Genomic DNA, 24,789 nt, shown 5'->3' with positions numbered 1-24,789 from the left:
AAGTTTCCATCGAGCGTTTAGTTGACGCGGAACGAGTCGAAGATGACTGCGAGATAGGTTAGAATGAACTGCTTCATATGGTATCGAGAGAAATACACACCTTCGTGACCTCTGCGGCAACCGCTTCCGATCCACATCAAAGTGTTCAGGAACGTGTACCGCTCATCGCCAGTTTCCATGGAAAGGTTGACGCGATATTTGTAGCTTCCGGGGTTGACGCCATCTGCCATGTTCGAATCAATGACCTTCTCAAGAACATCCTTAGCACCTGTCAACCATCCTTCTGTGCGGACAATGATGAATGCTGGTGGCTCATCGACGGTCTGAAGAATGTAACTGGCGCGCAGGTTGGTAGTCGAGTCCTTAGTAACGAGCTGGGTATCTTGGCCGCCGGGCTGTATCGAATGGTTAGATATCTGAAATATAGATAGACCGCGGATAGGATCGTGAAAACTTACCAGAACAATTCCCTTGCCCCATCGGCCGGCCCATTGACCACCGATAAACGAGACCCACTCTCTCTGACCCCAGACGCCCGGGCCGACAGACACCTTGGGGTTCATCTTGATGCTCATGCGGAAGTCCAGCTCCAGCGTCGGTGCGGGGATCTGCAATGACCGGGCGACATCGCCTTCGGGGAATGTGTGCAGCAGGTTGTTGGCAGGAATTGAGTCCTTCATAACACTAAGATAGGTCGGGCATTCAAGCAGATGTTGGCGTTGACGGCTGGTGTTCTTTGCGCGGACCTGCTGGCAGTAAATGCATTGCACGGAAAGACACTACGAGTAGTTAGCATCAGTCGAGAGTCGCGTCTTTGCCAAGCTTCCTACCTTGTCTTCTTCCTTGGCGCGAAACTCCACAAAGGCGGCGTGTACATCGTCCAGCGGCGGCGCAGGCAGAGCGGATGTCGAGCTCTTGGATTTGGGCTTGGGTGTTGGACGCGAAGGCGCAGCACTGGACGGAGCAGAGGGAGGACCAGGCGGGGGACCTGGTGTTGGCATCGCGGTGCGATTCTGCAAGGTCTGCAGAGGGGTCTGCAGCGGGGTCTGAAGCGGAGTAGCATGGGGGTTGACGCCGTTGGTCATCAGACTGCCGTTGGGAGTGGGAATGGCACCAGGGCCAGCTGAACCAGCTGCTGTGGCCGATGCGCCATTGGGGGTGCCGGGGTAGCCATTGGTAGGGCCGATTCCATTAGGGGCTGGCTGGGCGGGCTGGGACGGTTGGGGCGCGTTAGGGTGACCGCGCAGGCCAGGACACTCGAGGAGATGTTGTTTCTGGCGCGAGGTGTTCTTTGCGCGAATTTGCTGGCAGTAGATACACTGCACGGAGAGACACTATACAGAAAAACACCCAAAACGGGTTTTCGTATGTTAGTGACTGGTGTTGAAATATTACGAAATACACACCTTATCATCTTCCTTGGCGCGAAACTCGACAAACGCGGCGTGCACCTCCTGATCGACGGTGCGACCCATGATGAGGGGAGTAAGGGTCTCCAGATTCACTGGAAACACACAATCAAGGCGATATGAGACGAAAGGGGAGGGCGTAAGGTCGCGTACGAGGGTAAAGTTGGAGGGGTTGAAGGAAAGAAAAAGAAAGAGACGAAGACGGGGAGAATACGAGGGTTACGCGCCCTGCGTAATTTGGAGCACTGCTTACGGGTAATACCGTCGCTTTATACCGTTGGCCTATTCACTCGGGTTTTCTATTCAGGTGTTGGGTATTAAGTATTGAGAATAGCAGTCAGGCTGAGATTGAATTTATAAGTCTCATGTCTATTCCTAAACCCAGAGTGACGCAAAAGTTGGTTTAGGGTATTTCTCGAAATGCTGGTATTTGGCGCGTTTGTGTATGCGATCTGGCTGTAAGAGATTCGCACAGTAACCTGACATTATTTCTCAGATATTAACTTGTCAAATGTTTCAACGGTTCGCTATCCTCCCATTTTCCTTTCAGATCTAACGCCTCTTCACTGTCAGAGTGGTGGATACGCACACGCGGTCGGAACAGCCCAGAAACAGACAGGTTAATATATAAATAAGCGACCTGGCAGGCAACTAATTGAATCTCAATATCCAAGGCAACTTCTCCAGGCTTCAAATCCCAACATTCGTCTAATATTTCCTAGTGTACTTCTACAGCATCCGCGGTCAGCCTATCTACGCCCAGTCGGAGAATTCAGGACATACGAGACACACTCGGTTATTAAAGAGCTGTGATTGGATTAGGGAATGAGAAACCCGGGACTAATCTCGCACATGAAGGAGATGAAAAATATAGGAATACTGATATGATGGTCAAAATAGACACCAAGATCTATACTTCTGTATCTGTTTTGTCCTGTTCAGTTCCAGGGTTGAGTAATTACTGTCACTGAGGGTACGGCAGTACTCCGTACTCTGTATAGCGCGTATCCAGTATCCAGTACGCGATACACCACACCTGTATAGATGTTCCTGGTAACATTCAGAAGTATGGGATGTTGCATTCTGAGTTTACGTGATAATATCAATGACCTCCATTTCTATTGCCCCAGCAAGCCCCTGATAATAATATACCTCGCATTCCGATATAGCAGTGATGTAATGTCTTCATGATCGCGTCAGTGTCAATGACAGATCGGCGCCGAGTCGCCTCGTCGGGTGTTATGATAAAAAACCTGGTGTAAAATAAAAACCGCCACCATGATGTCCTTGAAATTTGGTAAATATGCTTGTTTCATGTTTCGTCGATCGTTCTCATTCACGTTCTCGTCTTCGTAATAGTCGTTCGTCATGATACCCAGCTGTCAAGTCCCCAGTGCACCGCCTGGCTCACATTCCAGAGAGACGCAGGAGAATCTCTCCGTAACGATAGCACACTCCCAGACCATCAGTGCTGATATCAATATAAGGGCACTGGTGAACACGAAGCACACCCTTTGTAGCAAGCGTGAGGACATTCATCAATCCCTGAGTTGCGACAGCGCGCGTGGTATTCGCAACCGGAAGAAGAGATGAAAATGTAGTCTGACCAGTCTTGGTCGGCGGAGTGCCAGAAAAGGAAATACCAGGACTTCCCCCGATACTTTGTTCATCCTCATCATCAAGTTTGATCTCTAGCTTACTCTTGATGAACTCAAAGAAATTCAAGCTTTCGCGATCGAGATTCAATGTAGCACGCTTCAATTTAGTATTCCGACGGGAGGAAATAGTGCCGATAGTCTCGCGATCTGTTGCAAGCTCAGCTTCGAGATACCGGGTGAGATCGAGATCATCACCGAAATCACCGAGTAGATCCATGCTGCTGAGCACTTCCTGGCCGGCGCGATAGCCATGGCTGGCTAGGGGACTGGCGCTTGTGAGACGGTTTTGTCCTCTAGCTCTTGGGCCGAGGGAGCCATTGCAAGCTCGAGATGATAGCTCGCTGGCACTGCCGTATCGGTGTCCGTGGCGGGAGCTCTGGATGGAGGCTGTGATGTTCCATGGCATCTGGGATGAATGGTCGTCGAATAGACTGGATGGTGCATCACGACCCATTTCAACCTCTCTGTTGAGACGGTCGAGGTTCTCACGGCTGAGGTATTCCGCTTCTTCATCTGTCTTGTTGCGGACTCGTCGTCCCTGCTCGTCGTCTTCGTCGTCGTTAGCACGCTTTCTTCTGTTTTGTTTTGGATATCCGCTGATTGTGTCGAAGAGCTCTTCGCCCGAGTACAGATTGAGGGGATGTAGTTTATTCCACCTGCCCAGCTGCACACCCACAGATCCGATTCCCTGGCCGAAGACCCAGAACGCGGCATTTTTCTTCGAAATGGTTGGCAGCTTGTTCCGCATCTTTTGCTCCGTGGCTCGAGCCATCTTTGCAATGTACTCGTTATTCCACTCTGCCATTGTCGCATTCCGAAGCGCCGTGTTTTCATCGATAGCGATATTCTTTTGGCGCCAAACTCGTCTGGCTCCCACGGCTGGGATTTCAACCGTCTCTTTTGTCTGATCATGGCCTTCCACTCCTTCGAAGTTGTTCTCTGCGCGGATCTCAGTATCCAGCTCCATCATGTTCTCATCACCAGCTAATACAGGAATCTTGGTATCGAACTGCATCTGGGAACACTGAGTTAACATATCATGCCAAACATGTCGAAGTCAAAGATCTCATACACACCTGATCTTCATCCCATTCCAGACTCATACCTGGGCCCTCACGAGCAGGGTGTCCGACATTCGGCTTCGGCTGTGGCTTGAGTGAGCCTCCCCTCGAACCAAGCTCTACAAGATTTCCTTCTTCATCAAACTCGAAATCAGCCTGAAGAAGACCTCCTTCATCATTTCCTAGTTCCAGACCATCAATAATGTCAAACACGCCCTTCTTCTGTGTAGAACCTTGAGCATCATTAAGGGCCAGAATAATTTCCTCTTCGAGCATATCATCAGATGGCAATTCTATCTGCAAACTGCCCACAGGCGAAACACCCCAGGAGCCATCGTTGGGCGATTTGAGCCACAGACCACTCAGCTGCGTTGAAGTATCTTCGAATGTGCCATTCAAGACAGACAGGTCGATGTCTAGACCGGGTAAACCTGTCTCGGGAAGGAAGGCTGGATCGTAAGGTAGAATGAGGTTGCTTGGTCTTGTATTTTGTTAGTATCTCATGCCTGCTGGGGATATTTCAACAGAGTTTAGGTACTTTGTCTGCCCAGCTGTAGGGTCAAGGCCACTTCCAGCTATGATCTTCAGCTTGGCGATCATGTTATCGTGCATCGTTTGTGTGTCAAGGAGAATGTAACCGCATTGTTGGCTGTAGACTCGGGAGACGCCGTATCTGGGAATTGCACCCGTTAGCCCACTGATACCACACTGAGAGCTCTGACTCGGCATAGGGCAGATGGCCTCACAGCAAGCTTCCCTGCAGTCGCAGTGCCATCGGTGCATCCGGATTTGTGATGACCTTGCAGGCATTTGGGACGTCCACCTCAAGAATAGTCTTCCGGTTGAGTCTTCTGGACAAGGAACGTGTTCCTAGAGTCGCAACCAGCCTGATAATAGACCTCGTCAGTCTTGGTCGTAACCTTGTGTGAGCTCGGGACAAGTCTTGATCACATACCAAATTGTGGCGACGCCATGTTCGGACGATGTGAGGACTAGAAAAGATGCCTTGTGAGTGATTCGGTTTCATCACCACACTCCTTGATGATGGAATGTTGAAGGAGTGTTCGTAACTTACTTTCGTGGCTGTAAAACATGATTGCGAAGCAGCTCGGAGTCGGAAGAATTGACGGTGGTCGACTCTGAGTGCGTCCAGCATAAGCGGTTGACCTGAAAGAATGCTGGGGAAGGTTTCTACTGTAGGGTGTATGCTTCTGTCTGTAAAGCTCAAATCGAAGTTCGTGGTATCGGTTGAGCAGCTTGGCTTCGTCGAATCTGCGAGTCAGAGATTGGACGATGATGTCAAGTTGCAGCAAAGAAGAGCTTCAATGTGAGCATAGTCGTGTAAGAATCCGTAAAAGAAAAAGAAGTTGGGCTACGAGGATCGGGGGGACTGGATGGGGAAATATGGGATGAGAGGACACAATTCTGAGGGACAGACACGAAGGAGGCAGCGAACATCACTATACTTTACGAATTTTCGAGACTATTTTACAGGAGCCAACGTTTCTCGCATTAGATGAACAGCAATCTGATAAGACTGCTCGTCGATTTGTATTTCCCAATCCACACATTAATCGACAGCTTCTATATCCATAGCCTGACAGGGAGAGGTAGGATAGGGCACGTAAAAGCACCCACAGAGAACCGAGCAACGAAACAGGACACAAAACGCTTTACTTTTTTTTTTCATGCGCAGAATCCATCTTCAAGCGCAACGCAAAAGGAGACCATCCATCAAGGGAGGCAGGACAATCTAGAGAGAGAGACGGTGGAAGATAGGGCAAGAAGGAACAAAACTCTTTCAGCGCAAGTATAAACGGAACAAAATCCACTATGAAATAGATTCGAAGATAAATAGGAAGCATCCAGAATTGTCCAACCCAGAGCGAGATATGAGATGTACGCAGGGTATGAGACAAAAAACAAGGACAGCACTTAAACAACAGTGGTAGCTAACAAGAAACTAAATTTTGAAGGAGTTAGTCGAGAGGAATGCCCTCGTACTCGGAGTAGCCAAGAGCTAGGTTCATGTTTTCTAAGGAAAGTTAGTGATGTGTTCGATGAGAATGGATGAGATGGGAACATACGCAAGCACTGGGTGGCGGCACCCTTCAGCAGGTTGTCAATGGTGGCACAGACAACAACGCGCTCGCCGCTGGAGTGGACGGCAAATCCACCGATCTCGACTCCGTGACGGCCAGCGATGTCCTTGACAAGAGGGGCTTCGCCAACGATCTTGACGAGCTTCTCTCCGGCGTAGCGGTCCTGGTAGAGGTTGCGGATGTCACGGGAGGTCATCTTCTGCTTCAATGGGATGCTGATGGAATGCTGTGAAAGAGGTTAGCCATTGCTGTCTTAAATGAGAAGCCGATGTTGTCTTACAGAGATACCCTGGAACCACACAGCAACGTGGGGGATGAACGCAATGCTGGTACCCAGCTGCGAGCTGATCTCACGCTCGTGAATGTGGTCAGTCAGACTGTAGGGAATGAGGTTGTTGGTCAGGTATTGCACGTCGTTCTTGGGGCTGGGCTTAGTGCCAGCACCGGAGTAACCAGACACACCGAAGGTGGTGGGCTGGCCGCCAAGGAACGGAACGAGAGGAGCAATACCAAGCTGAGCGGCAGTGGCGTAGCAGCCAGGGTTGGCAATACGGGTGGCACGGGCGATCTTGGATCGCTCAACCAGCTCAGGAAGACCGTAGGTCCACTTGGGATCGAAACGGTAGTCAGCGCTCAGGTCAACAATGACGTTGCCCTTCTCGGAGCCCTCATCGACGGCGTCGACGAAAGGCTTGCAGATACCGTTGGGAAGAGCCATGACCCAGCAGTCGATGTCGCCGTTGGCGGACATCTTACGGACATCATCAGGGCTCAGGTTCTCGTAGATGATCTCACGCTTCTCGTAGCCCTGAAGCTTCTTGCCAGCAAGCTCGCGAGAAGAGACATGACGAAGATCCATGTTGGGGTGGGCATTCAGCAGGTTGATAAGAGCCTGGCCGGTATAACCACGGGCACCAATAAGAGCAACCCTCGCAGGTTGGGTGTTGGAGATGTTCTTCTCTCCAAGGGGAGGGTTGGGGTTCGTAGTGGCGAAAGTGCGGACAGCGCTGGCAGCAACAGCCGGACGCTTAGCGCGAGACATGCGCAGAGCGTTGGTGGCAGTGGAGAAACCGCGCTTCTGCTCAACAGAAGCACCGCTAGCTCCGAAGCCCTTGCCAATGTGGGTAGCAGCCTCAGCAGCGCGGTGGAGGCGCGACTCGAGGTTGATGTCACCGAACATCTGGCGACCGTGCTGGTTGAATTCCTGGACGAGGTGCTTAACCTCCTCGCCGTTCTCGGCACCGTACCAGAACAGGACCTGGCCATCGCGGCTCAGGCTGCCATCAGCCTTGTCAAAGAACCAGGTGAGGTTCTCATCATCCTCCTTGACAGTCCAGGCCAGCTTGGGGAAGTCCTTCTTGATGCTGGCGAAGACGTTGTCAGCAACATTGGTCAACCAGCCGGATTTGGTGATGGTGAAAGTGGCAAGGTGGGCCAACTGGGAGCCAGGCTGAGGGGGAGGACAACACCGAGAGCCTCCATGGGCTCGTCGGAGTAAATCTTGAAGTCCTTCTCCTGCATACCCTCAACGTAGCGGTCAACGACAGCGCGGGCATCAAGACCCTCGCGATCACGGACCAGCACATCCTTGAGAGCCTGCAAGTCCTCAAACTCGGACAGAGAGGTCTTGACATGGATCTTGTTACCGCGACGGATCAGGGTACCGGCACCGGAATCGGTGAAGAGCTCCTTCTGGAGGTCGGCGGGGTGGATAATGGCAACGCTGGAAGAGCGAGGCAGATCGTTAAGAAGATCCTTCATCTCCTTGATCTTCAGACGAGTGCCGTGGCGCACCCACCACTGGTTCATCAGGTGGTCGTACTCCTCATCGAGGTTGATGGCGGAGATCTTCTCACCGGTGTCACCGTTAAAGAGACCGCCCTTCTCAGCGAGGTAGACGATCTTGAGGGGCTGCAAAGAGCGGGCAAGCTCACCGGCAGCCACATCCGCGTTGACGTTCAGCACTTGGCCATCGGGGGTCTCAGCCATGGAGGTGAGAATAGGCAGGCAGCCAGCGGCAATAGCAGACTCAATTGGCTTCTTGTCCACGCCATTGATCTTACCAACCAGGTTGTACTTAGGCTTGTCGAGGTAATCGGCGGAGAAAACGCCCGCCGTGATCGGACGAGCACGAATGCCAATGCGCTCAAGCTCCTCAACCAACTTCATGTTCTCCTCCAGGAAGAGCTTGCGGGCCAGGGCCAGAGTCTTGCCATCCGTCACTCGGATACCATCCTCGAACTGGGGCTCAACACCGGCAGCCTCCAGCATACGGTTAAGCTGGGGGCCGGCGCCGTGGACGACGATCGGGTAGAGACCGACATGGTTCAAGAAAGCGAGAGCGGAGGACAGAGTCTGGAGGTGCTCGGTAATAATGGCACCACCGACCTTGATCACGGCGAATTGCTGCGAGGACACTGAAGTGAAGTGGGACAGGTACTGCTGGACCTCACGCTTGGAGCCAATGTTGCTCAGCAGCTGGACGACAGTGCTGCGGGTGGAAGTCAGGTGAGGATCAGTTGCGCGGGAGTAGTGGCGAGTTTGGCGAGTGGTAGCCTTGACACCAGTGATGCCAGCTCGGAGGGGAGAGGCAGTCGATGCGGAGAGGGAACGGAGGGGCTTAGTAGAAGCTCTCCGCACAGCGGAGCGAAGGGACATCATCTTGGAGCAACCCACATGCGGCAGCCTCAATGGTCTCACAGTCGGTCCCTGGGTGAGGCCCCAAATTACAATGACAGAGTAGAGAGGTGGTAAGTGAGTTGAGTTGAGTCAAGAGAGATTTTCGAAGATCGGCCGGGCCTCGGAGCGAGATAGGACGGAAGGCGGTGGGCCAATATGACCCAACTTTCGCAGGACTAGCAGGACTAGCGAGTGATTTATCTGCTTCGATTTCTCACGCTCTTACGTGGTTTTTTCTGCGTGAAATATTACACTAATCACATTAAAGGCGCATACATAATCTAGACCGACTGCCTACATCTGCTCCGGTAGGGTGTGGCGCTATAGCCGACGCGAAAATTCAAACCTCACGGCAATTTCTTATATCAATTCTCTTCACAAGCGAGTCTCCGGGAGAAAAAAAAGCCCACTTGACCCAACTGCGATCGTGAAACGTCATCCGGCTTCGGGTTAGTCTAACTTATCTGATCCGGTCCCTTCTTCTCACTCGTTGTGTTGAGCCATGCTATCCACTGCCTCCACTCTGTCTGGCTCTAGTCTCTCTTGTCTACGCTTTCTTCCGACCGGCACAGTGACAAGGCTGGCCCTCAGTGGTCTTCGTTGAGGAAAGGTGGACACTCATGTCTCATGCCAAGGTCTGCAGTCGTATTATCTGATTCTTTTTACCCAACGCCGGCTGGAGGCTTTCCGAAGAGGACGAGCTGTTGAGCATTGGTCTAACAGACATCAGCGTAGAAAATATTTTGTGCATTCTGTAGAATAGTCGACGTAGACCTTTTGATACACGCCGAACGGGGTATCGGTGCCCCTGCATGAAGATTGGGAAAATCGGAGCCCACGTGGAAAACCCTGAAGCTGGTGCGAGAGAGTCTGATCTTCTCCACACTCGGAGATCTCCAGGGCTCTCATCTAACTCCATGGTCCCAGCAACTGACACCCTACTATTCTACAACTGGCTTTTCTCGAAATATCACGACGGTGATTCATTGCAGCTAGAAAACAGCGGAATTGCAATGTGATAAAAACATACTTAAACACGGCATCAAGTATCATTTACATATTCACCCGTTGACCCAGTCGCAACACTGACCCATCGGATCAGCAGCGTCATAGCACGGAGAAAGTCAAAGAGGATGGAGTCTCTCAAAACACGCCCAGAAAATAGAAGAAAAACAGCAGGAGGTATTAGCGGCTGTGAAAACGAAAAGACCTTACAGCCTTAGCAACATAAACCCAGTAAAATCAAGATCCCATGTCCAAAGAGAAATCGTCAGGAGCGCGTATTGCATGGCTTAGTGGTGTTTCGTAGCAACCACTGCGAAGCAAGTTAGCGTCAAGTTTACCCGTCATCGTCAGTGGGCACTTACCGGATGGCACGATAATGACCACGAGGAGCACAATCACACAAATGATCAGGCAAACACGCATCTTCATGTCCTTCCACCACATATCCTTGCGCACGCGGTTGGCGCCTCGGCGGAAGCCTTGGGCTGAAACGGCCAAGTTGTCGGTCTTGTCCTGAAGCGAGCTCAGGTTCTCTCCACGCTGGGAGACCTTGTCAATGTTGTCCTTCATCACACCTACGGTGTCTTGAATTTCCTATAGCCAAACATTGTCAGTTTCAATCTGGTAATCCATTGACCTAACCTTCGCATTTTGGCCAAAACAGCACATATGCGCCACGATGAACAGACCACATGCGATGACATCAAGGCTCTTATGTCGCAATCAGTCGAGGGGTGTTCAGAATGGACTCACTTTCGAGATCTTGTCGATATTGTTGTTCGGTTTGGGGCCCCTCGATAGATCATCCGCTCCGGCAGAGCCGGCGGGGATATAAGGATCATATGGTTGTTCGGTAGGAGCCATGGTGAGAGTTGTAGCGAAGTGTGGGAAAGGCTCGGGTACGCGCGAGGTCGAGATGTTCAGACGACCTGTCGGAAGGAGCAGGGGTTGTTTTGATCGACAAGCGGGCGAAGCAGCCGATGTCTAGAGCACTGGCAGAGGTGTATTTGAGTGGTAGCAGATAAATGCTCCTAAAAATTGATAGAGATTGAGATGTAGTGAAACGACGAGGGGTGGAAGTAGAGGCTGGAATGATGCTGACCTGGAGATGAGAGTTGCCGCTCCAATGCCCAGAGTCACGTGGCGTGGCGTCTCTCAGAGCGTCGGCTTTCCGGGGGAATTATTCTACCTTGACATCAGCCACTATTACGGTGATGTCGTCTTTCTTCTCTATTCTATTCTCTTTATAGCTCTGAAATGCTCAACTTGATTCCATAATTTAGTTGTGGTTTCTCGTCAATGAGTAGGGGAAATGAATTGATGTATCATTGAGAGTCACTTCACTGTTTATACCCAGTCCCTCTCTAACCTATCAATATTTCACTTCTTAAAAGCAGGTGCCTTCCAAGAGTCTCTCGTATATTGGTTATCCGGTTGCCTATTGATTCCCTTCCAGACTCCAGTTGCTCGAGGAACCGAGCTATTTTTAGAATGGCTCAATCGGGCAAGATGTTCCGACCCTTTCAATGTCTAGATATTCTTTGACCAGTTTTACCTCAAGTGATGGAATGAATTAGTATTAGTATATTTCGAAACTGAAGAACAAAACGGTCCAACGTGGCGCGCCGTTTGCATGAGCCAATGCATCAAAATTGGCGACGCATCCACGCATCTGAGTCAGCTCCAGGGTATGTATCCTGATTAGTGCAGCGGATGCCTCAGATACAATCTATGTGTGTTATATCTTAAATTAAATTGTAAGGTATGGTTGCTTGAGGCCGATAGCTTGGCCTTTAGAGAGCTTACTAGAAAGCCTCTGGTTTCGCTTATGTATGGAATGTACGAGTCAGATCATGACAGTAAACATTTTAACCAATGTCTCTCCTTTCTAAGGCATAGGCTGCAGTAGAAAGCTCGAAAGGCTTTATAGAGCTGACGGCCGTTTGCGCTGGTTACATAAGGGTTAGTGGGAGTCGGTGATCCGGATCGACGGCAAGCATGCCTCACTCGTAAGACTTATATAAAGTACGGAGAGAAAGATAGGGTAGAAGGGCGGAAAACAGTTGGATGTTGAAGCGGTGATAAAGGTAACTTTATAGAAATACGCAAATGCGCCGGTAGGCGCTAAACCAGAATGAACACGCTCAACGCTTTTGCGCAATTTACAGTCACCAAGGTAAGTTGTACGAAGTATAACGAACGTATACTGGAAATCCAGGGCATCCCTTTCTCAGCTTTAACTTTACAAGATCTAAGTTTCAATCATGACCAAGAGGCAGGGATAGATGCTTTGCAATTCAGGGACATAAGGCCCGCCTGTTGCCTTCAGTACTCGTTCGTATAGCTTGTCTATCTCCGGAAGCCAGCTTTACTCCTTGTAAAGGGCTTTGAGGTTCTCAGCCGTTTCCAAGGTTGATATATGCCCTAGTCTTAATCTTTTCTCTTTGCACTTTAGCGCTCATTCGTCATCGCCTCTGCATTGAGATGCCGACCTTGCTTCACATGAAGGTTTCCGAGCTTACAGACAGTCTCGAGTGCCTTTCAGTGCCCATTTGTACATCGCCTCTGCTTTTCGGAATCGACCTTGTTTCTTGTAGAGAATTTCAAGATTGTGGACTGTGTCGAGTGTTGATCTCTGCTCTGATTTATATGCTGTTAGCCTGCCTCTGAGGCAGCACCACGGCGTCTAGTAATAGACCTTGGTCCGCGTAGAAAGTTGCGATAGCGTTGACGATATGTAGCGTTGATGGATTCTCTATTGTGAGTGCCTGTTCTTTGCCTTTACAGTGTATATCTTGCAGAATTAGATGCTTTGTATGGTTAGCTATCAACCTCAAAACCTATGTATCCTCGGGTCTCAAGATAGGGCTGGAGTTAAAAATTGAAGACTTTCGGTTAAAATACTTCTAAGGAGCCGCAGGCTCATGGCAACCTGCGACCCAAATGGCCCCCAAATTATCATTACAGTAGCCTATATGCCGATCCGTCTATGGAGGGAGAGATCGATCAATGAACGTGGCCCCTCCTGTACAGCCTCCCAGTCCCACAATTCCACAGTCGCTAGTGTACTGTACAAACTTGGTGCTAGCCATATTCATTCGCTCAGACCAATGACTGCCTCGGACCCTGATGTCTATAAACAGTACCACTTGCGAAATTGTACAGTAGAAATGATTCCTTCCCGGTAGAGTACATACAGAGTAAACAATTCTCATGATAGGGTCTTGACTTGCTAGAGCTATCATTGCGATTCTTACCTGGATTGAGCTGGCCAATAATGAGCCCATGGTGGTAATTATGGGTGTTCCTGAAACCCAGGGTCTCCAGATCGCCGACAAGGCTGAGGCCTGCGTACACTTTGGAGAAAACCGATGCCAAGTCCAAGATCAAGGCTAAAGAGCGCTTCGTTTCATCTTTTTTTTCAATCTCTATGACTCGGTAGCTCACATGGGGCCTGGTGTCAAAGATGGCCCCCGCAAATAGAATGCACGATTCCCATTTGGTCCACGGTTATTCAATATGTTCCCAAGAGCCCTATTTGGCCCCATTTTCTCGTGGCTCTCGGTGATTTACAGCCCAGCTTTCAAAATGCAATCATTTCAACTTCTCATTCGCACTTGGATACCTTTTTAATCTACTTGGTGGTTCATGGGCTCATTCTTAGTATACCCTAATATTCGCTATCGCTATGAGGTATCTACCATGCGGCTCTGTATACTTTCTTCTCTCGGCACTGGGACCGCAAATTACGCAGGCATCAATCTCCTTCGATCTCAACGATGAAGGTATATCAAACAAAACACTCAGTCTACAAAGTATAACCAGTAGCTAACTCCACCGACCAAGTCTCCATAAAAGCCGCCGCCAAAACTGCCGCAGCCGGCATGCTAAAATACTACACAGGCAATCAGCCAGGCGATGTGCCAGGCAACATCCCAGGTCCGTATTACTGGTGGGAAGCAGGGGCTATGTTCGGTGCAATGGTAGAATACTGGTACTACACTGGCGACACAACTTGGAACGAAATAACAACACAAGCCCTGCTCTGGCAAGTAGGCGACAACAACAACTTCATGCCTCAGAACCAAACCCTCTCCCTCGGCAACGACGATCAAATATTCTGGGGCTTTGCTGCCATGTCGGCTGCCGAGCTGAAATACCCCGATCCACCGGCTGATCAACCGCAGTGGCTGGAACTTGCGGAGAATACCTTCAACTCGCAAGCTACACGCTGGGACATGACCACTTGTGGAGGTGGGTTGCATTGGCAAATTTTTGAGTATAATGGTGGGTATTCATATAAGAATACCATTTCGAATGGGGGTTTCTTTAATGTAGCTGCGCGGTTGGCACGTTATACGGGGAATCAGACATTCGAAGAGTGGGCGAATAAAGTCTGGGATTGGAGTGAGGCTTTGGGGTTGATCAGCGAAGATTATCTCATTTATGACGGGACGGATAGTACTGGGAATTGCTCCAAGGTTAATGCTGTGCAGCATGCTTATTTGCCTGCAGTCTATTTGCATGGGGCGGCGAATATGTATAACATTGTGAGTCCCCCTCCCCCAAATACTGACAGGCAGTTTCCTTGCTAACGGGGTATGATATATTTAGACCAACGGCGCGACAATCTGGAAAAAACGCATTGAAGGGATCATCCACGGACTGACGACTTTCTTCCCGAGTGGACAAGATGTGATGGTTGAACCATGCGAAAAAGACCAATGCGATCTCAATTCGAGATCGTTCAAATCCTACCTGGCACGGTTTATGGCTGCAACTATCCCACTAGCCCCGTTCGCCAATGAGACACTGTGGGATAAGATCCAAGGATCTGCCCAAGCTGCCGCAGAGCAATGTAATGGGCCTGATAATGCTTGTGGGTTGAGGTGGACCAAGGGTACCAAGTATGACGGATCTACTGGTATTGGTGAGCAGATGGCTGCGTTGGAGATATTCAAGGCGAATTTGGTACATACTGTTAAGGTACCTGTTACGGCGAAAACTGGCGGGACTAGTAAAGGGAATCCTGGAAGTGGGAAGGATACTGGATCTGGCTCTGGATCTGGGGAGAAGGAGGATATCCGAACGAGGGAGATTACGACTGGTGATAAAGCTGGTGCTGGTATTGTTGCTGCATTGGCTGTTTTACTGCCCATTGGGAGTGCTGTTTTTATTGTCTTGTGGTCATAAGATTTGTTAACGATTTATTTATTCATTGAAGAATGGTTGTATATATTTTGGGTCAAGCACTGATTTTGCGAGAAATATATCCAGGAACTAGGGCTGTGAGCATCATTGTCACCCCAATGTTTTTACATTTCCCCGTAACTGGGTTGAAATCAGGAGAGTACGGCATCGGGCTTAGAGTAATATATATCGTGGACTATATTTCACTTTCTTCTAAAAGCCTGTGCGAACAATGAGTACGCTTAAAGAGCAGCGAATTCATTGTTAGGGACAGGGAATATGATCGGACATCAAGTCCATATAGATACAGGATAAATTCGAATTTGAATAGATAGAGCAAGATTCGCTTTTGATTATAATATTGAGACAGCGTAAACGTCGGTAATTGTACAGATATGGCCCAGTTACGAGGTAGTGCAAAGATGAGAGAAGAGGCAAAAAACGTATCGTACACACAATAATAACTTATGGAATACAGCAGACCTATCCGAGGCTGCGTATCGCATAACACGGGAGGTTCGAACCATCGCCCCAAGCAGGGCAACGGAGACAGCGGAATCATCGGCATTCGGATCACGGCAGGAGTGGCGGAGGGTTGGTATCAAGGATCAATATTTCAGCACGACTGAGACAGGCAATGTCGCAGAGCACTCGCGGGGTACCGGCAATCATTTGTCGCCCAGCATCTCCTTACGCATCTCCTCCCGTTGTGTCCTTGTTTCCTCCTTTGCCTGTGCTCGTTGAGCCTCAATAGCTGCCCGCTTGTTGTCTAATTCTTCTTGCGCGGCGTACCAGACTAGATTTGAAGATATGTGTAAGCCAAAGCATTTTGAGGGCAACAGCGTCGGGGATATCACATACTGGACTTATCAGACTTGGACCAGTGCTTCAACTTGGTCACGTAGTCGTCAAATTCCTGGGCGCGGCGTTCTCCCTGTTCAGCACTGCGCTTCTGCAAGTCCGGATTGTATCGCTTCCTGAGTTCTTCGTCGGAGGGTCGGATGTATTCAACGAAAGCGGGGCCTCCGACAACCATGAGCAGGCCACTGCATTGAGCGAGATGTTAGCGCAAGTGGCAAGTCGCAAATCGCGAATCGCTGGGCACACGTTTCTGTGACGCAGGGTCTCACTTACCCGGCTACAACCTTGGTCCATAACACTGCGCGAGACATTGTGGGTAATTGGAAAGGTGGACAGTTGGGGGTTCACTTTCGGAGTGGAAGGTGTGAGATGCCGAGATCAACATCATCAAGATCATCAACATCATGGCGGATCTCATTTGTTGCCGAGCATCGTGGCGCAGCTCAGACTGAGGCTGGGAAGTGTGGCGCATAGTCTACGCTAGTCCCCTTTGGGGAATTCGACACCAAATGCACTTCCGAGGTCTGCTCTCTCTTGTCTCCATTTTCTCCCTTTGTCTCCCCACATTCAAGTGTGGAATGCTGGTTTAATGTCCGAGACAACGTGGACCAGGACCCTATCGCTATTCTTATCCTACACTGTCTTGCAACGGTCTTTGACCGGTTATTTGGTCCTCGCCCTGGTGGATCTCAGTTTGATTGGATCAGCAAGGTAATTTCGTTTCAAGTGCCCCATTTGCCCTAGGGAACAGTGGACCAGATGTTGTCACAGTGCCCAAGTGGATTCGCTTTCCCAGGTACTGTACAGTACAGTAGCCACAGTCAAATGTCCGAGGCCAATAGTCCCTGCAATGTGAAGTGCGAAATACCGGTAGAACGTGACGAGTCTGCAGGTCCCCCTCGATCGTCAGGTACAGTACAGTATACTCTGACTCGAATCATAGAGTTCCCCGATATCGTGCTGTTGTATCTATGAAATACAGTAGACCGGTGAAAAGCCGGAAGCCCCAGGAACCAGTAGAAACCAAACAACCCCCAAACCCAGAAATCCGAATCGCAAGGGTTTAAAGTATGAAGTTAACCGCTGAAGAGATTGGAATCCCGGAAGTGGGTCATTGGACTTAAAAGTCACCTGCCACCGCCCCTAAATCATTCTGCCCATTCGTGACTTGGATATTCCTCAAGTCCCTGTGGCTCCTGATTCACCCAGGTGCTTAACTGCTTGACTGCCTTGTGTGCTGAGTGTCATTGCGGTCTAGGTATGAATAATGCGCTGTTAGGCGCCTTTGGAAGTATGGAATGAAACAGGCTAACCGAAAAGTCGCAGCGCACCCCTCCTTGCATGCGATCAACTCAGACCTCACCACGACCCTCGGCGACCATCTGAACCTCGATCCATTGTATAGCACGCTTATTGGTCTCTGGGCGCCATGTCGTACCCTCAACAACTTCCCGCGCAGAGGCCGCCGCCGCTGCGACAGTACAACAACGCCCCTACGCCCTCGGTGACATCGCCAGGAGGACACTCGCAGGATGGCTCTTATGCAGGTTACAGCGATAGCGGCATGAGCAGCTCGGATCATCACACTGCGGACCCGGGCTACGACGATGCGGCCTATAGCTATAGGTCCAACTCGGCAGGCTCCGGGCCATATGCACCCCCGCAGTCGCAGCCACGCTCGATGCGCCCACCGGGCCCTCCAGGACCTGGATACGGACGACCACCTGGCCCCGATGACCGGCGAGGTTATCCTCCTGGTCCTGGAGGAAGACCTCCACCGCAAAAACGATCAAGAACACGTACGTGACCCAGAGAAAATGTGCCTCAAATCGCGATTAACAATTCCTCAGCCGGCGGACGCCCACCTCCAGGCGCTACCTTTGACAATCCTTTCCCTTCCTTTCCACCAGGTGATCCAAGGGGTGATCCCAGACGAGACCCGCGAGACCCGCGAGACCCACGAGGTCCACGAGATCCACGAGACCGAAGAGCTCCCAGAGACCCTAGAGACCCTAGGGACCCTAGAGACCGTCGCGGTCCACCTGGAAGTCTTGAAAATGGCATGGCTGCTATGGATATCAACGGCAGAGGCCCTCCTCCCCGGCCACATACTTCAAATTCAAATGGAAGACGCCCAGACATGAGAGGACCGCCTCCACGCGGGCCTCCGCCAGGCAGAGGCCGAGGTGGATACCCAATGGGCCCAGTGCGAGCTGCCAGCTCAGGTAGACCAGACCGCCCTTATATCGATCCCATTGGTGGCCCTATGCCTCCGCCAGGGCGAAGCGCAACAATGCCGATGACACCGATATCTCCAATGGGTCCTCCAAGTGCTCCCTTGTACCCAGGGCAGTCGACCTATCAAGAATCGGATTATCCAGCCAGTCCCATTTTCGAACCTCCCATGCGCCCCAATACTGCTGGAAGTATGCGACCTCCGCAATCTCGTGCCCCCAACGATATAGACCCTGGATTGATGATTCCCCCGGAACCCACCAATCGCGTTTCATACGCGCCCAAGGAATTCCTGGATAGTTACTACGAGACTTCTGGTGGTGGTGGCGGCGACGAACCCGACATGCCCAACTTTGATGCCATTCCGGACACAAAGCAGCATGGTCCGATTGACGAGATGGGATTGGACACGCCCACCCCAATGCGGAGACCCGGCCCTGCTCCTAATTCTTCCCCTATTGGCGACTATACTTCATACTCTCCAACCGCAGACGCTCAGCGCTCCCAATCTCACCCAAATTTGCGACAGGCCGAGGTGAACCAGTTCGATAATGCAGGGTTTCAGTTTGATATTCCAGGAGAAGATCCTCATTCCATGGACCATCAAGACCCTGGCTATGGACCAAACGGCTATGGATCAAACGGCTATGGCAACTATGACGGCTACTCCCACGGTTCTGCACCGGTTCGAATGAACCAACCGGCTTATCACCCAGAGCAGCCTGATATGGTAGAACCCCAGCAAAACTCGGATGCATTGCCTCATCACCCAGCCCCGTTCCGCCTGGGCCACGATACGGCCCCCAAACCTGCGCCGGTTCGCCAGTACACCACTCCTGAAGCTGCCCCCCCACAGGTTACACCACAGTCTATGCCACAGCCGATTGTGCCAGCTGCCAATGCCCCGGCACCAGTCACACTAGAAGAGTTGCAGCGACTGCAACAGCAGGTGCGGGGAAACCCCTCGGACCAAAAAACGCAGCTTCTTCTGGCCAAAAAGCTGGTTGAAGCAGCCACCGTTCTTGTTGAGAATAACAGTCGGCTCGATCCGAAAACCAAGGTCAAGGCTAAAGAGAAGTATATCCTTGATGCTCACAAGGTGGTGAAAAAACTTGTCACAGCCGGGTACTCTGAAGCACAATTCTTCTTGGCTGATTGCTACGGCGAGGGTCTCCTTGGCCTGGAAGTTGATCCCAAAGAAGCCTTTTCTCTCTACCACTCTGCCGCCAAGCAAGGCCACGCCCAGTCTGCATACCGTGTAGCAGTCTGCTGCGAAATTGGCCAGGAAGAAGGCGGTGGTACCAAGCGCGACCCTTTCAAGGCCGTCCAATGGTACAAGCGCGCCGCTGCTCTTGGTGACACACCCGCCATGTATAAAATGGGCATGATCAACCTCAAGGGATTGCTCGGTCAAGCGCGCAACCCCCGGGAGGGCGTCTCCTGGCTCAAGCGCGCAGCAGACCGTGCAGACGAGGAGAACCCTCACGCCTTGCACGAGCTCGCTCTGATGTATCAGAACGCGGGCGGAAATGACATCATCGTTCGCGATGAACAATACGCCAGCCAGCTCTTCCACCAAGCTGCTGAGTTAGGTTACAAGTTTTCACAGTTCTGTCTTGGCAATGCCTACGAGTATGGACTGATGGGTTGCCCTGTTGATAACCGCACAAGTATTATTTGGTACACCCGCGCCGCAGCCCAAGGTGAACACCAAAGTGAGCTTGCCCTAAGTGGTTGGTATCTCACTGGATCGGAAGGCATTCTATCACAAAATGATACCGAAGCCTATCTATGGGCTCGCAAAGCCGCTACTGCCGGTCTTGCCAAGGCAGAGTATGCCATGGGTTACTTCACCGAGGTTGGAATCGGCTCTGCTGCGAATTTGGACGATGCGAAACGGTGGTACTGGCGTGCAGCTGGTAAGTTGATATCTTTCCCATTTCCCATCTCTACACTCACTGACTGTTTACCTTTTAGCCCAAGGATTCCCCAAGGCACGTGAACGACTTGAGGATCTCAAGAAGGGCGGAAGCAGGATGCAAAAGACCCGTCTTTCTCGCTCTGCGGTTAACAAGCAGAGTGATGGCGATTGCATCGTCATGTAATGTGATATTTTTGGTCTCTTCTTTTTGTCTAATTCCCTTCCTATACTCTCACATGGCTTGCTTGCATACATGTATGATACTCATGATCACTGGCGCTTGATGCATTACCCCTTTTCATTCTGCAGGTTCTTTTCTTTTCTTCTCTTGGACATGGACGAGAAGCACTCTTATCCCATGTAGATCTTTTCTCCTCTCCCCTACTATATTGGTTCATGAATTGGATGTGCATGTGAGAAATTCATGCAAAAGAGTCAATATCTGTTGAAAAACAGCATTTGTACAAATTCATAGATGAACAATTGATCAAACGACTACATCCGTTATTCCGCGCATATCCGAAGCGGCTTCGATTCCGCGCTGACACACTGAAATCGGACCGGCTCATCCCATCGGCACTATGCAAGTCCGATATATCTAAGCAATAATTCTATTCTATTCCAATCGCGCCGGTTTAGATTATTTCTGTATTCACTCACGCCCATTTCAACCTTCTAGAGATTTAAAGTCGCGACCAGTTTGGTACATGTCTTCCGAATCTACCAATCCGCCAACTGCGAATCGAGATACATTAACCCCAATCAGTGGAAGAAAACTTGCCCTGATTTCTCTACTAACTATATTTGCTGCTATACTCGCCTCCTTATTCTGGGGAGACACCGCCAACGTGTTCGGCCTCAGACGATTCTTCTCTGCTTCAACACGTTCCGCAGGTCCTATCTCTACTGCAGCATCAGCATCAGCATCAGCCTCTGTAGCCACCGCGGCGATCGCAAAGGAACCATCATCTGATACAATGTCTTCATCCAAGACTCCAATTTATTTCCTTAGCCATGGCGGGGTGAGTATATGACCCAATTTTGAATTCATATTCAAACGTTCGTCAGAAATTGAGTATAAATGCTAACAAAACAAACAGCCAAACGTCATGTACGAAGTCGAACACCCAGCCTACAAAAAGCTAGCTCAAATCGGCCGAGAAATTACCACCAAGGTTCAGCCCCGTGCCGTGGTTGTTTTCTCGGCGCATTGGCAGGCGGCGAGGGATACTATCCATGTTAATACTGCTGAGAGTACGGACTTGATCTATGAGTATGTAAACCCGCATTGAGACCGGAACAAGTTGCTGATCTGGGTGGTGTTTAGTTTCTACGGATTCCCCAGCCATTACTACAAGGAGAAGTACCCGAATGTTGGCAGCAAGCAAGTCGCGAATCAAGTTCTCGATTCACTCAAGGAGGCCGGTATCAAGGCGGAGGGCGTGAAACGCGGTCTTGATCACGGTGTTTGGGCTAGTTTCAAATGTGGTATGTGTTCATTCCATCACCTTATCCTGCCATCCATGGACGCCCAGATGTATACCACCGATATTAGTAAGACCAGCCAAGTTAACCAGGATATCAACACAGCCTTCGAGCCAGACACAAACCCTCTCAACGTCCCAATTGTGCAAGTCTCCCTCTTCGAAACAGAAGACCCAGACCAGCACTACCGCCTAGGACAGGCAGTATCCCGCCTCCGCGAAGATAACATCCTGATTATTGTATCGGGAATGGCAGTGCACAATCTTCGCGATCTGCGGTATACATTCAGGAACCCGAAGCCAATGCCGTACGCTGTTAGCTTTGACGAGGCGCTCAAGGATGCTGTGACTACCGCACCTGCTGAGAGGCAGAAGGCTATGGCTGAGCTGTTGAAGCGTCCTGATGCGCGCCAGGCTCATCCCTCATTCGAGCATTTGCTTCCTATTCATATTGGGGCTGGTGCTGCCGGTGAGGACCGTGGAAAGAGACTGTGGACTTATCCGGAGGGTAGTATGAGTTGGGCGCAGTATCGGTTTGGGACAATTGAGAAGGCTAGTTCGTTATAGTAAAGCTCTGTTTGAAAGTGCATGGAAGTGAGTGGAATTGAATGGAATGTGAGATATTCTTTGCCTGAAAGAATTGACTGGTTTTGAATATCAAGGTGTTCGATTTCATCTATAGGTACAGAGATGGGTGTAAAACGGTAGGAACGCGGTAGGGGCATAAGATAAATCGGTATGGTAATAAATTTATGATGATTGCTTCACCAATTGCGTGATGCGATCTTCAATCTGCGCGTCCGAGAGACCTGTGGGACACTTGTCAGTATTTGTTCTGGTTCTGGGTCGGGTCCGTCCCGGGTCTGATATTGCTATGTTTGGCGGGACTCGGTACGTACCGGACAGTGCTTCTTGCTTTTCCAATCCGAAGGCTGCGACGAAGAAAGAATACAATTAGCATAATTCATTCGTGTTTCAATGCCTACAGCGCGGCGTAGGTTCGACATACCGTAACGGGCAAAGACACGAGGCTGGGTGCCTGCGGCTTCGCGCATCATAATAGGAGTGTTAGGGTTGTGCTTCTTCATGGTAGGGTAGGCGCGGTTGAGGAAAGTTCTGTTGATATTGGGGTCAATCAATGGAGTTGAGGCATTGGCTTCGGATGGTACGCACCTGGTGGCAGCGCTGGCCTCGGAGGTCTGGCAGAAGAGGAAACGGAGCTCCTTCAGGCCCTGGGTGAAGACGTACTTGCCAGACATGGTGGGTAGTCAAGCAGATGTGGAGGTCGAGGGTATAGCGAGGTGAGGGAGGAACTGATGCGGTGCATTATTCACGACGGCGGTGATTCGCTGCGCAGAGACAACTTCCGCTAGTCTGCATTGGGCTAGTGGCATCTGGTTACATAAGCTGGACCTCTCTCGGCGTCATCGCAGCAGTAAAGAAGAGATCATTAATTGTTCTCGGTCAATTGCTTGGGAATAGCTTTGTACATTCCGGCTACTATCTTATATATCCTGCTAATTTTGTGGTGGTGATTTGCCCATCTGCGATCTCCGACGGAAAACTCCCCCTTCCACCGATCACGGACATCCATCCTTCTTCCTCTCACAACCCGGATCACATCACACATATCACCATGTCTTCTCGCGTGGGCCTCCGATTCCTCAACAACACTCGCTTTGCCTTCCGCAATGCCTCCGCCCCATTCCGCCGGTCGGGTGCCCAGGGCTTCCGCTTCTCCAGCTCCGAAGCCGGTGCCGCAGAGCAGCAGAGCACCTTCCAGCGCATGTGGAACAGCCCTGTCGGTGTGAAGACCGTCCACTTCTGGTGAGTAGAAAGTGCTGGGGATATCTTGGGCTATGTCTTGGACTGTGAATAAGTGCTAACATTGTTATCGCAGGGCTCCCGTTATGAAGGTACGATGACTTGCTTTGCTATCTGATATGCCGCCATCTCCTCTCATACCCTTAATACCGTCCACAAATGCGATATCATCGAATAATCATCACCCGCGACCTTGAGCCTTTTGCCATGGTTATCGATCCCCGTCACTGACTTCTCGAATAGTGGTGCCTCGTCATCGCCGGTATCTCCGACTTCGCCCGTCCCGCCGAGAAGCTCTCCCTCACTCAGAATGCCGCCCTCATGGGTACCGGTGCTATCTGGACTCGCTGGTGCTTGATCATCAAGCCCCGTAACGTTCTGTATGTTTACTCCGACAACGAAATTGCCCGGTACAACCCCTAACATAACCTACAGGCTTGCCGCTGTCAACTTCTTCCTCGGATGTGTTGGTGCCGTCCAGGTTTCCCGTATCTTCATGTGGCAGCGCAGCCAAGATGGATCTTCCGCCGCTGCCGCCAAGGAGCTCGAACAGGAGGCCGTTGGCTCCGTCAAGGCTGTCGCCGACCAGGCTGAGGGTGCTGTTCAGAAGGTTGCCGACAAGGTTGAGAAGTCCACCTAAGTACGAAGCGGATATTTTCGCGTGGTATGATAGTTTGAGGAGGTGCGCCTGATTGCACTTAGATCGGTAGCTATAGAGATTCTTTGGCCCGCCTAAGGAAGCTTTGAGCGCATCCTATGATCGAGCTCGCTCGGTTAGGATGACCTTCGCTTTCCCCAGGACCGATACCTGGTCTCTCGTTTCTCTCTTGCAGCCAATTGTATATATAAAGCATTTAAAGGTGATTGGTTCTGACTGTTGAACGGGAAGTTACGAGAAGCCCATTTCGAAGTAGTCACTTGCTCTGTCAATGTGAAACACTATGATCTAGTCTGCAAGATGAATAGCATCAAGCTAAACCTATACTATCCACCTCGGACCTGGGGACCCCAGTATTTGCCCGGGATTTTCCTCCCAATCGGGGAAATAGGGCCAAATGTTCCTCCTATCAGATCGGCATAGTCGCTGCATCCACGCAATGCACAGTCACATAATGCCCAACTACTCCATTGTTGAGACGCCAACTGACCACACATGCTAATCTCAAGCTCCGTCTCCCCCACATATCATCAATTCGCTGTCTTGTTTCCCCGGACTAAAGCATCCGATATGACGTTACCCCACCGCAATGCCCCTTGCGGCGTTGCTTAGCGTTAAGCCAGCAAAGCTAGGGCAGAGGAGTTCAGGAGATATCCTGTTAGCTGAGGCAGTATTAATATTCACCGAAACCTCGTGGTAGCT

At 50.7% G+C, this 24,789-nt stretch overlaps 10 protein-coding genes across 10 annotated transcripts; 4 read left to right on the top strand and 6 right to left on the bottom strand.

Moving 5' to 3' along the window:
• Positions 1-17: 17 nt before the first annotated feature.
• On the bottom strand, positions 18-1,475 carry N7511_008334 (DUF3237 domain-containing protein; the record flags this gene model as incomplete). The annotated part of the gene is made up of 5 exons (XM_057130711.1): positions 18-46; positions 101-395; positions 459-779; positions 831-1,334; positions 1,407-1,475. The coding sequence occupies 5 exons, from the start codon at positions 1,473-1,475 to the stop codon at positions 18-20; spliced, it is 1,218 nt and encodes a 405-aa protein (XP_056982494.1).
• Positions 1,476-2,816: 1,341 nt separating this feature from the next.
• Positions 2,817-5,222, bottom strand: N7511_008333 (Rad21/Rec8 N terminal domain protein; the record flags this gene model as incomplete). The annotated part of the gene is made up of 6 exons (XM_057130710.1): positions 2,817-4,082; positions 4,144-4,609; positions 4,667-4,801; positions 4,875-5,015; positions 5,084-5,120; positions 5,204-5,222. The coding sequence occupies 6 exons, from the start codon at positions 5,220-5,222 to the stop codon at positions 2,817-2,819; spliced, it is 2,064 nt and encodes a 687-aa protein (XP_056982493.1).
• An 885-nt stretch (positions 5,223-6,107) lies between these two features.
• argEF (bifunctional acetylglutamate kinase/N-acetyl-gamma-glutamyl-phosphate reductase) lies at positions 6,108-8,891 on the bottom strand (the record flags this gene model as incomplete). Its single annotated transcript, XM_057130709.1, has 4 exons — positions 6,108-6,163; positions 6,216-6,456; positions 6,511-7,668; positions 7,695-8,891. The coding sequence occupies 4 exons, from the start codon at positions 8,889-8,891 to the stop codon at positions 6,108-6,110; spliced, it is 2,652 nt and encodes an 883-aa protein (XP_056982492.1).
• Positions 8,892-10,201: 1,310 nt separating this feature from the next.
• N7511_008331 (SNAP receptor SNC2) lies at positions 10,202-10,778 on the bottom strand (the record flags this gene model as incomplete). Its single annotated transcript, XM_057130708.1, has 3 exons — positions 10,202-10,224; positions 10,277-10,508; positions 10,668-10,778. The coding sequence occupies 3 exons, from the start codon at positions 10,776-10,778 to the stop codon at positions 10,202-10,204; spliced, it is 366 nt and encodes a 121-aa protein (XP_056982491.1).
• A 2,824-nt stretch (positions 10,779-13,602) lies between these two features.
• N7511_008330 (glycoside hydrolase family 76 protein) lies at positions 13,603-15,107 on the top strand (the record flags this gene model as incomplete). Its single annotated transcript, XM_057130707.1, has 3 exons — positions 13,603-13,699; positions 13,740-14,464; positions 14,529-15,107. The coding sequence occupies 3 exons, from the start codon at positions 13,603-13,605 to the stop codon at positions 15,105-15,107; spliced, it is 1,401 nt and encodes a 466-aa protein (XP_056982490.1).
• Positions 15,108-15,772: 665 nt separating this feature from the next.
• Positions 15,773-16,276, bottom strand: N7511_008329 (uncharacterized protein; the record flags this gene model as incomplete). The annotated part of the gene is made up of 3 exons (XM_057130706.1): positions 15,773-15,900; positions 15,966-16,150; positions 16,239-16,276. The coding sequence occupies 3 exons, from the start codon at positions 16,274-16,276 to the stop codon at positions 15,773-15,775; spliced, it is 351 nt and encodes a 116-aa protein (XP_056982489.1).
• A 1,118-nt stretch (positions 16,277-17,394) lies between these two features.
• N7511_008328 (uncharacterized protein) lies at positions 17,395-20,305 on the top strand (the record flags this gene model as incomplete). The annotated part of the gene is made up of 3 exons (XM_057130705.1): positions 17,395-17,764; positions 17,816-20,119; positions 20,178-20,305. The coding sequence occupies 3 exons, from the start codon at positions 17,395-17,397 to the stop codon at positions 20,303-20,305; spliced, it is 2,802 nt and encodes a 933-aa protein (XP_056982488.1).
• A 793-nt stretch (positions 20,306-21,098) lies between these two features.
• N7511_008327 (DODA-type extradiol aromatic ring-opening family dioxygenase) lies at positions 21,099-22,172 on the top strand (the record flags this gene model as incomplete). Its single annotated transcript, XM_057130704.1, has 3 exons — positions 21,099-21,143; positions 21,222-21,394; positions 21,449-22,172. The coding sequence occupies 3 exons, from the start codon at positions 21,099-21,101 to the stop codon at positions 22,170-22,172; spliced, it is 942 nt and encodes a 313-aa protein (XP_056982487.1).
• A 183-nt stretch (positions 22,173-22,355) lies between these two features.
• N7511_008326 (L51/S25/CI-B8 domain-containing protein) lies at positions 22,356-22,864 on the bottom strand (the record flags this gene model as incomplete). Its single annotated transcript, XM_057130703.1, has 3 exons — positions 22,356-22,414; positions 22,505-22,537; positions 22,615-22,864. 3 exons carry the CDS (start codon positions 22,862-22,864, stop codon positions 22,356-22,358), a joined length of 342 nt encoding a protein of 113 aa, XP_056982486.1.
• A 377-nt stretch (positions 22,865-23,241) lies between these two features.
• On the top strand, positions 23,242-24,069 carry N7511_008325 (mitochondrial pyruvate carrier family protein; the record flags this gene model as incomplete). Its single annotated transcript, XM_057130702.1, has 4 exons — positions 23,242-23,432; positions 23,506-23,521; positions 23,673-23,809; positions 23,865-24,069. The coding sequence occupies 4 exons, from the start codon at positions 23,242-23,244 to the stop codon at positions 24,067-24,069; spliced, it is 549 nt and encodes a 182-aa protein (XP_056982485.1).
• Between the last annotated feature and the right edge of the window lie 720 nt (positions 24,070-24,789).

This window comes from Penicillium nucicola (genome assembly GCF_028828085.1).
Source record: "Penicillium nucicola strain IBT 29836 chromosome Unknown utg000008l, whole genome shotgun sequence".
Taxonomy (NCBI): domain Eukaryota; kingdom Fungi; phylum Ascomycota; class Eurotiomycetes; order Eurotiales; family Aspergillaceae; genus Penicillium; species Penicillium nucicola.
The sequence above is the reverse complement of the archived record's forward strand: the minus strand, read 5'-3'. Positions and strand labels throughout refer to the sequence as shown.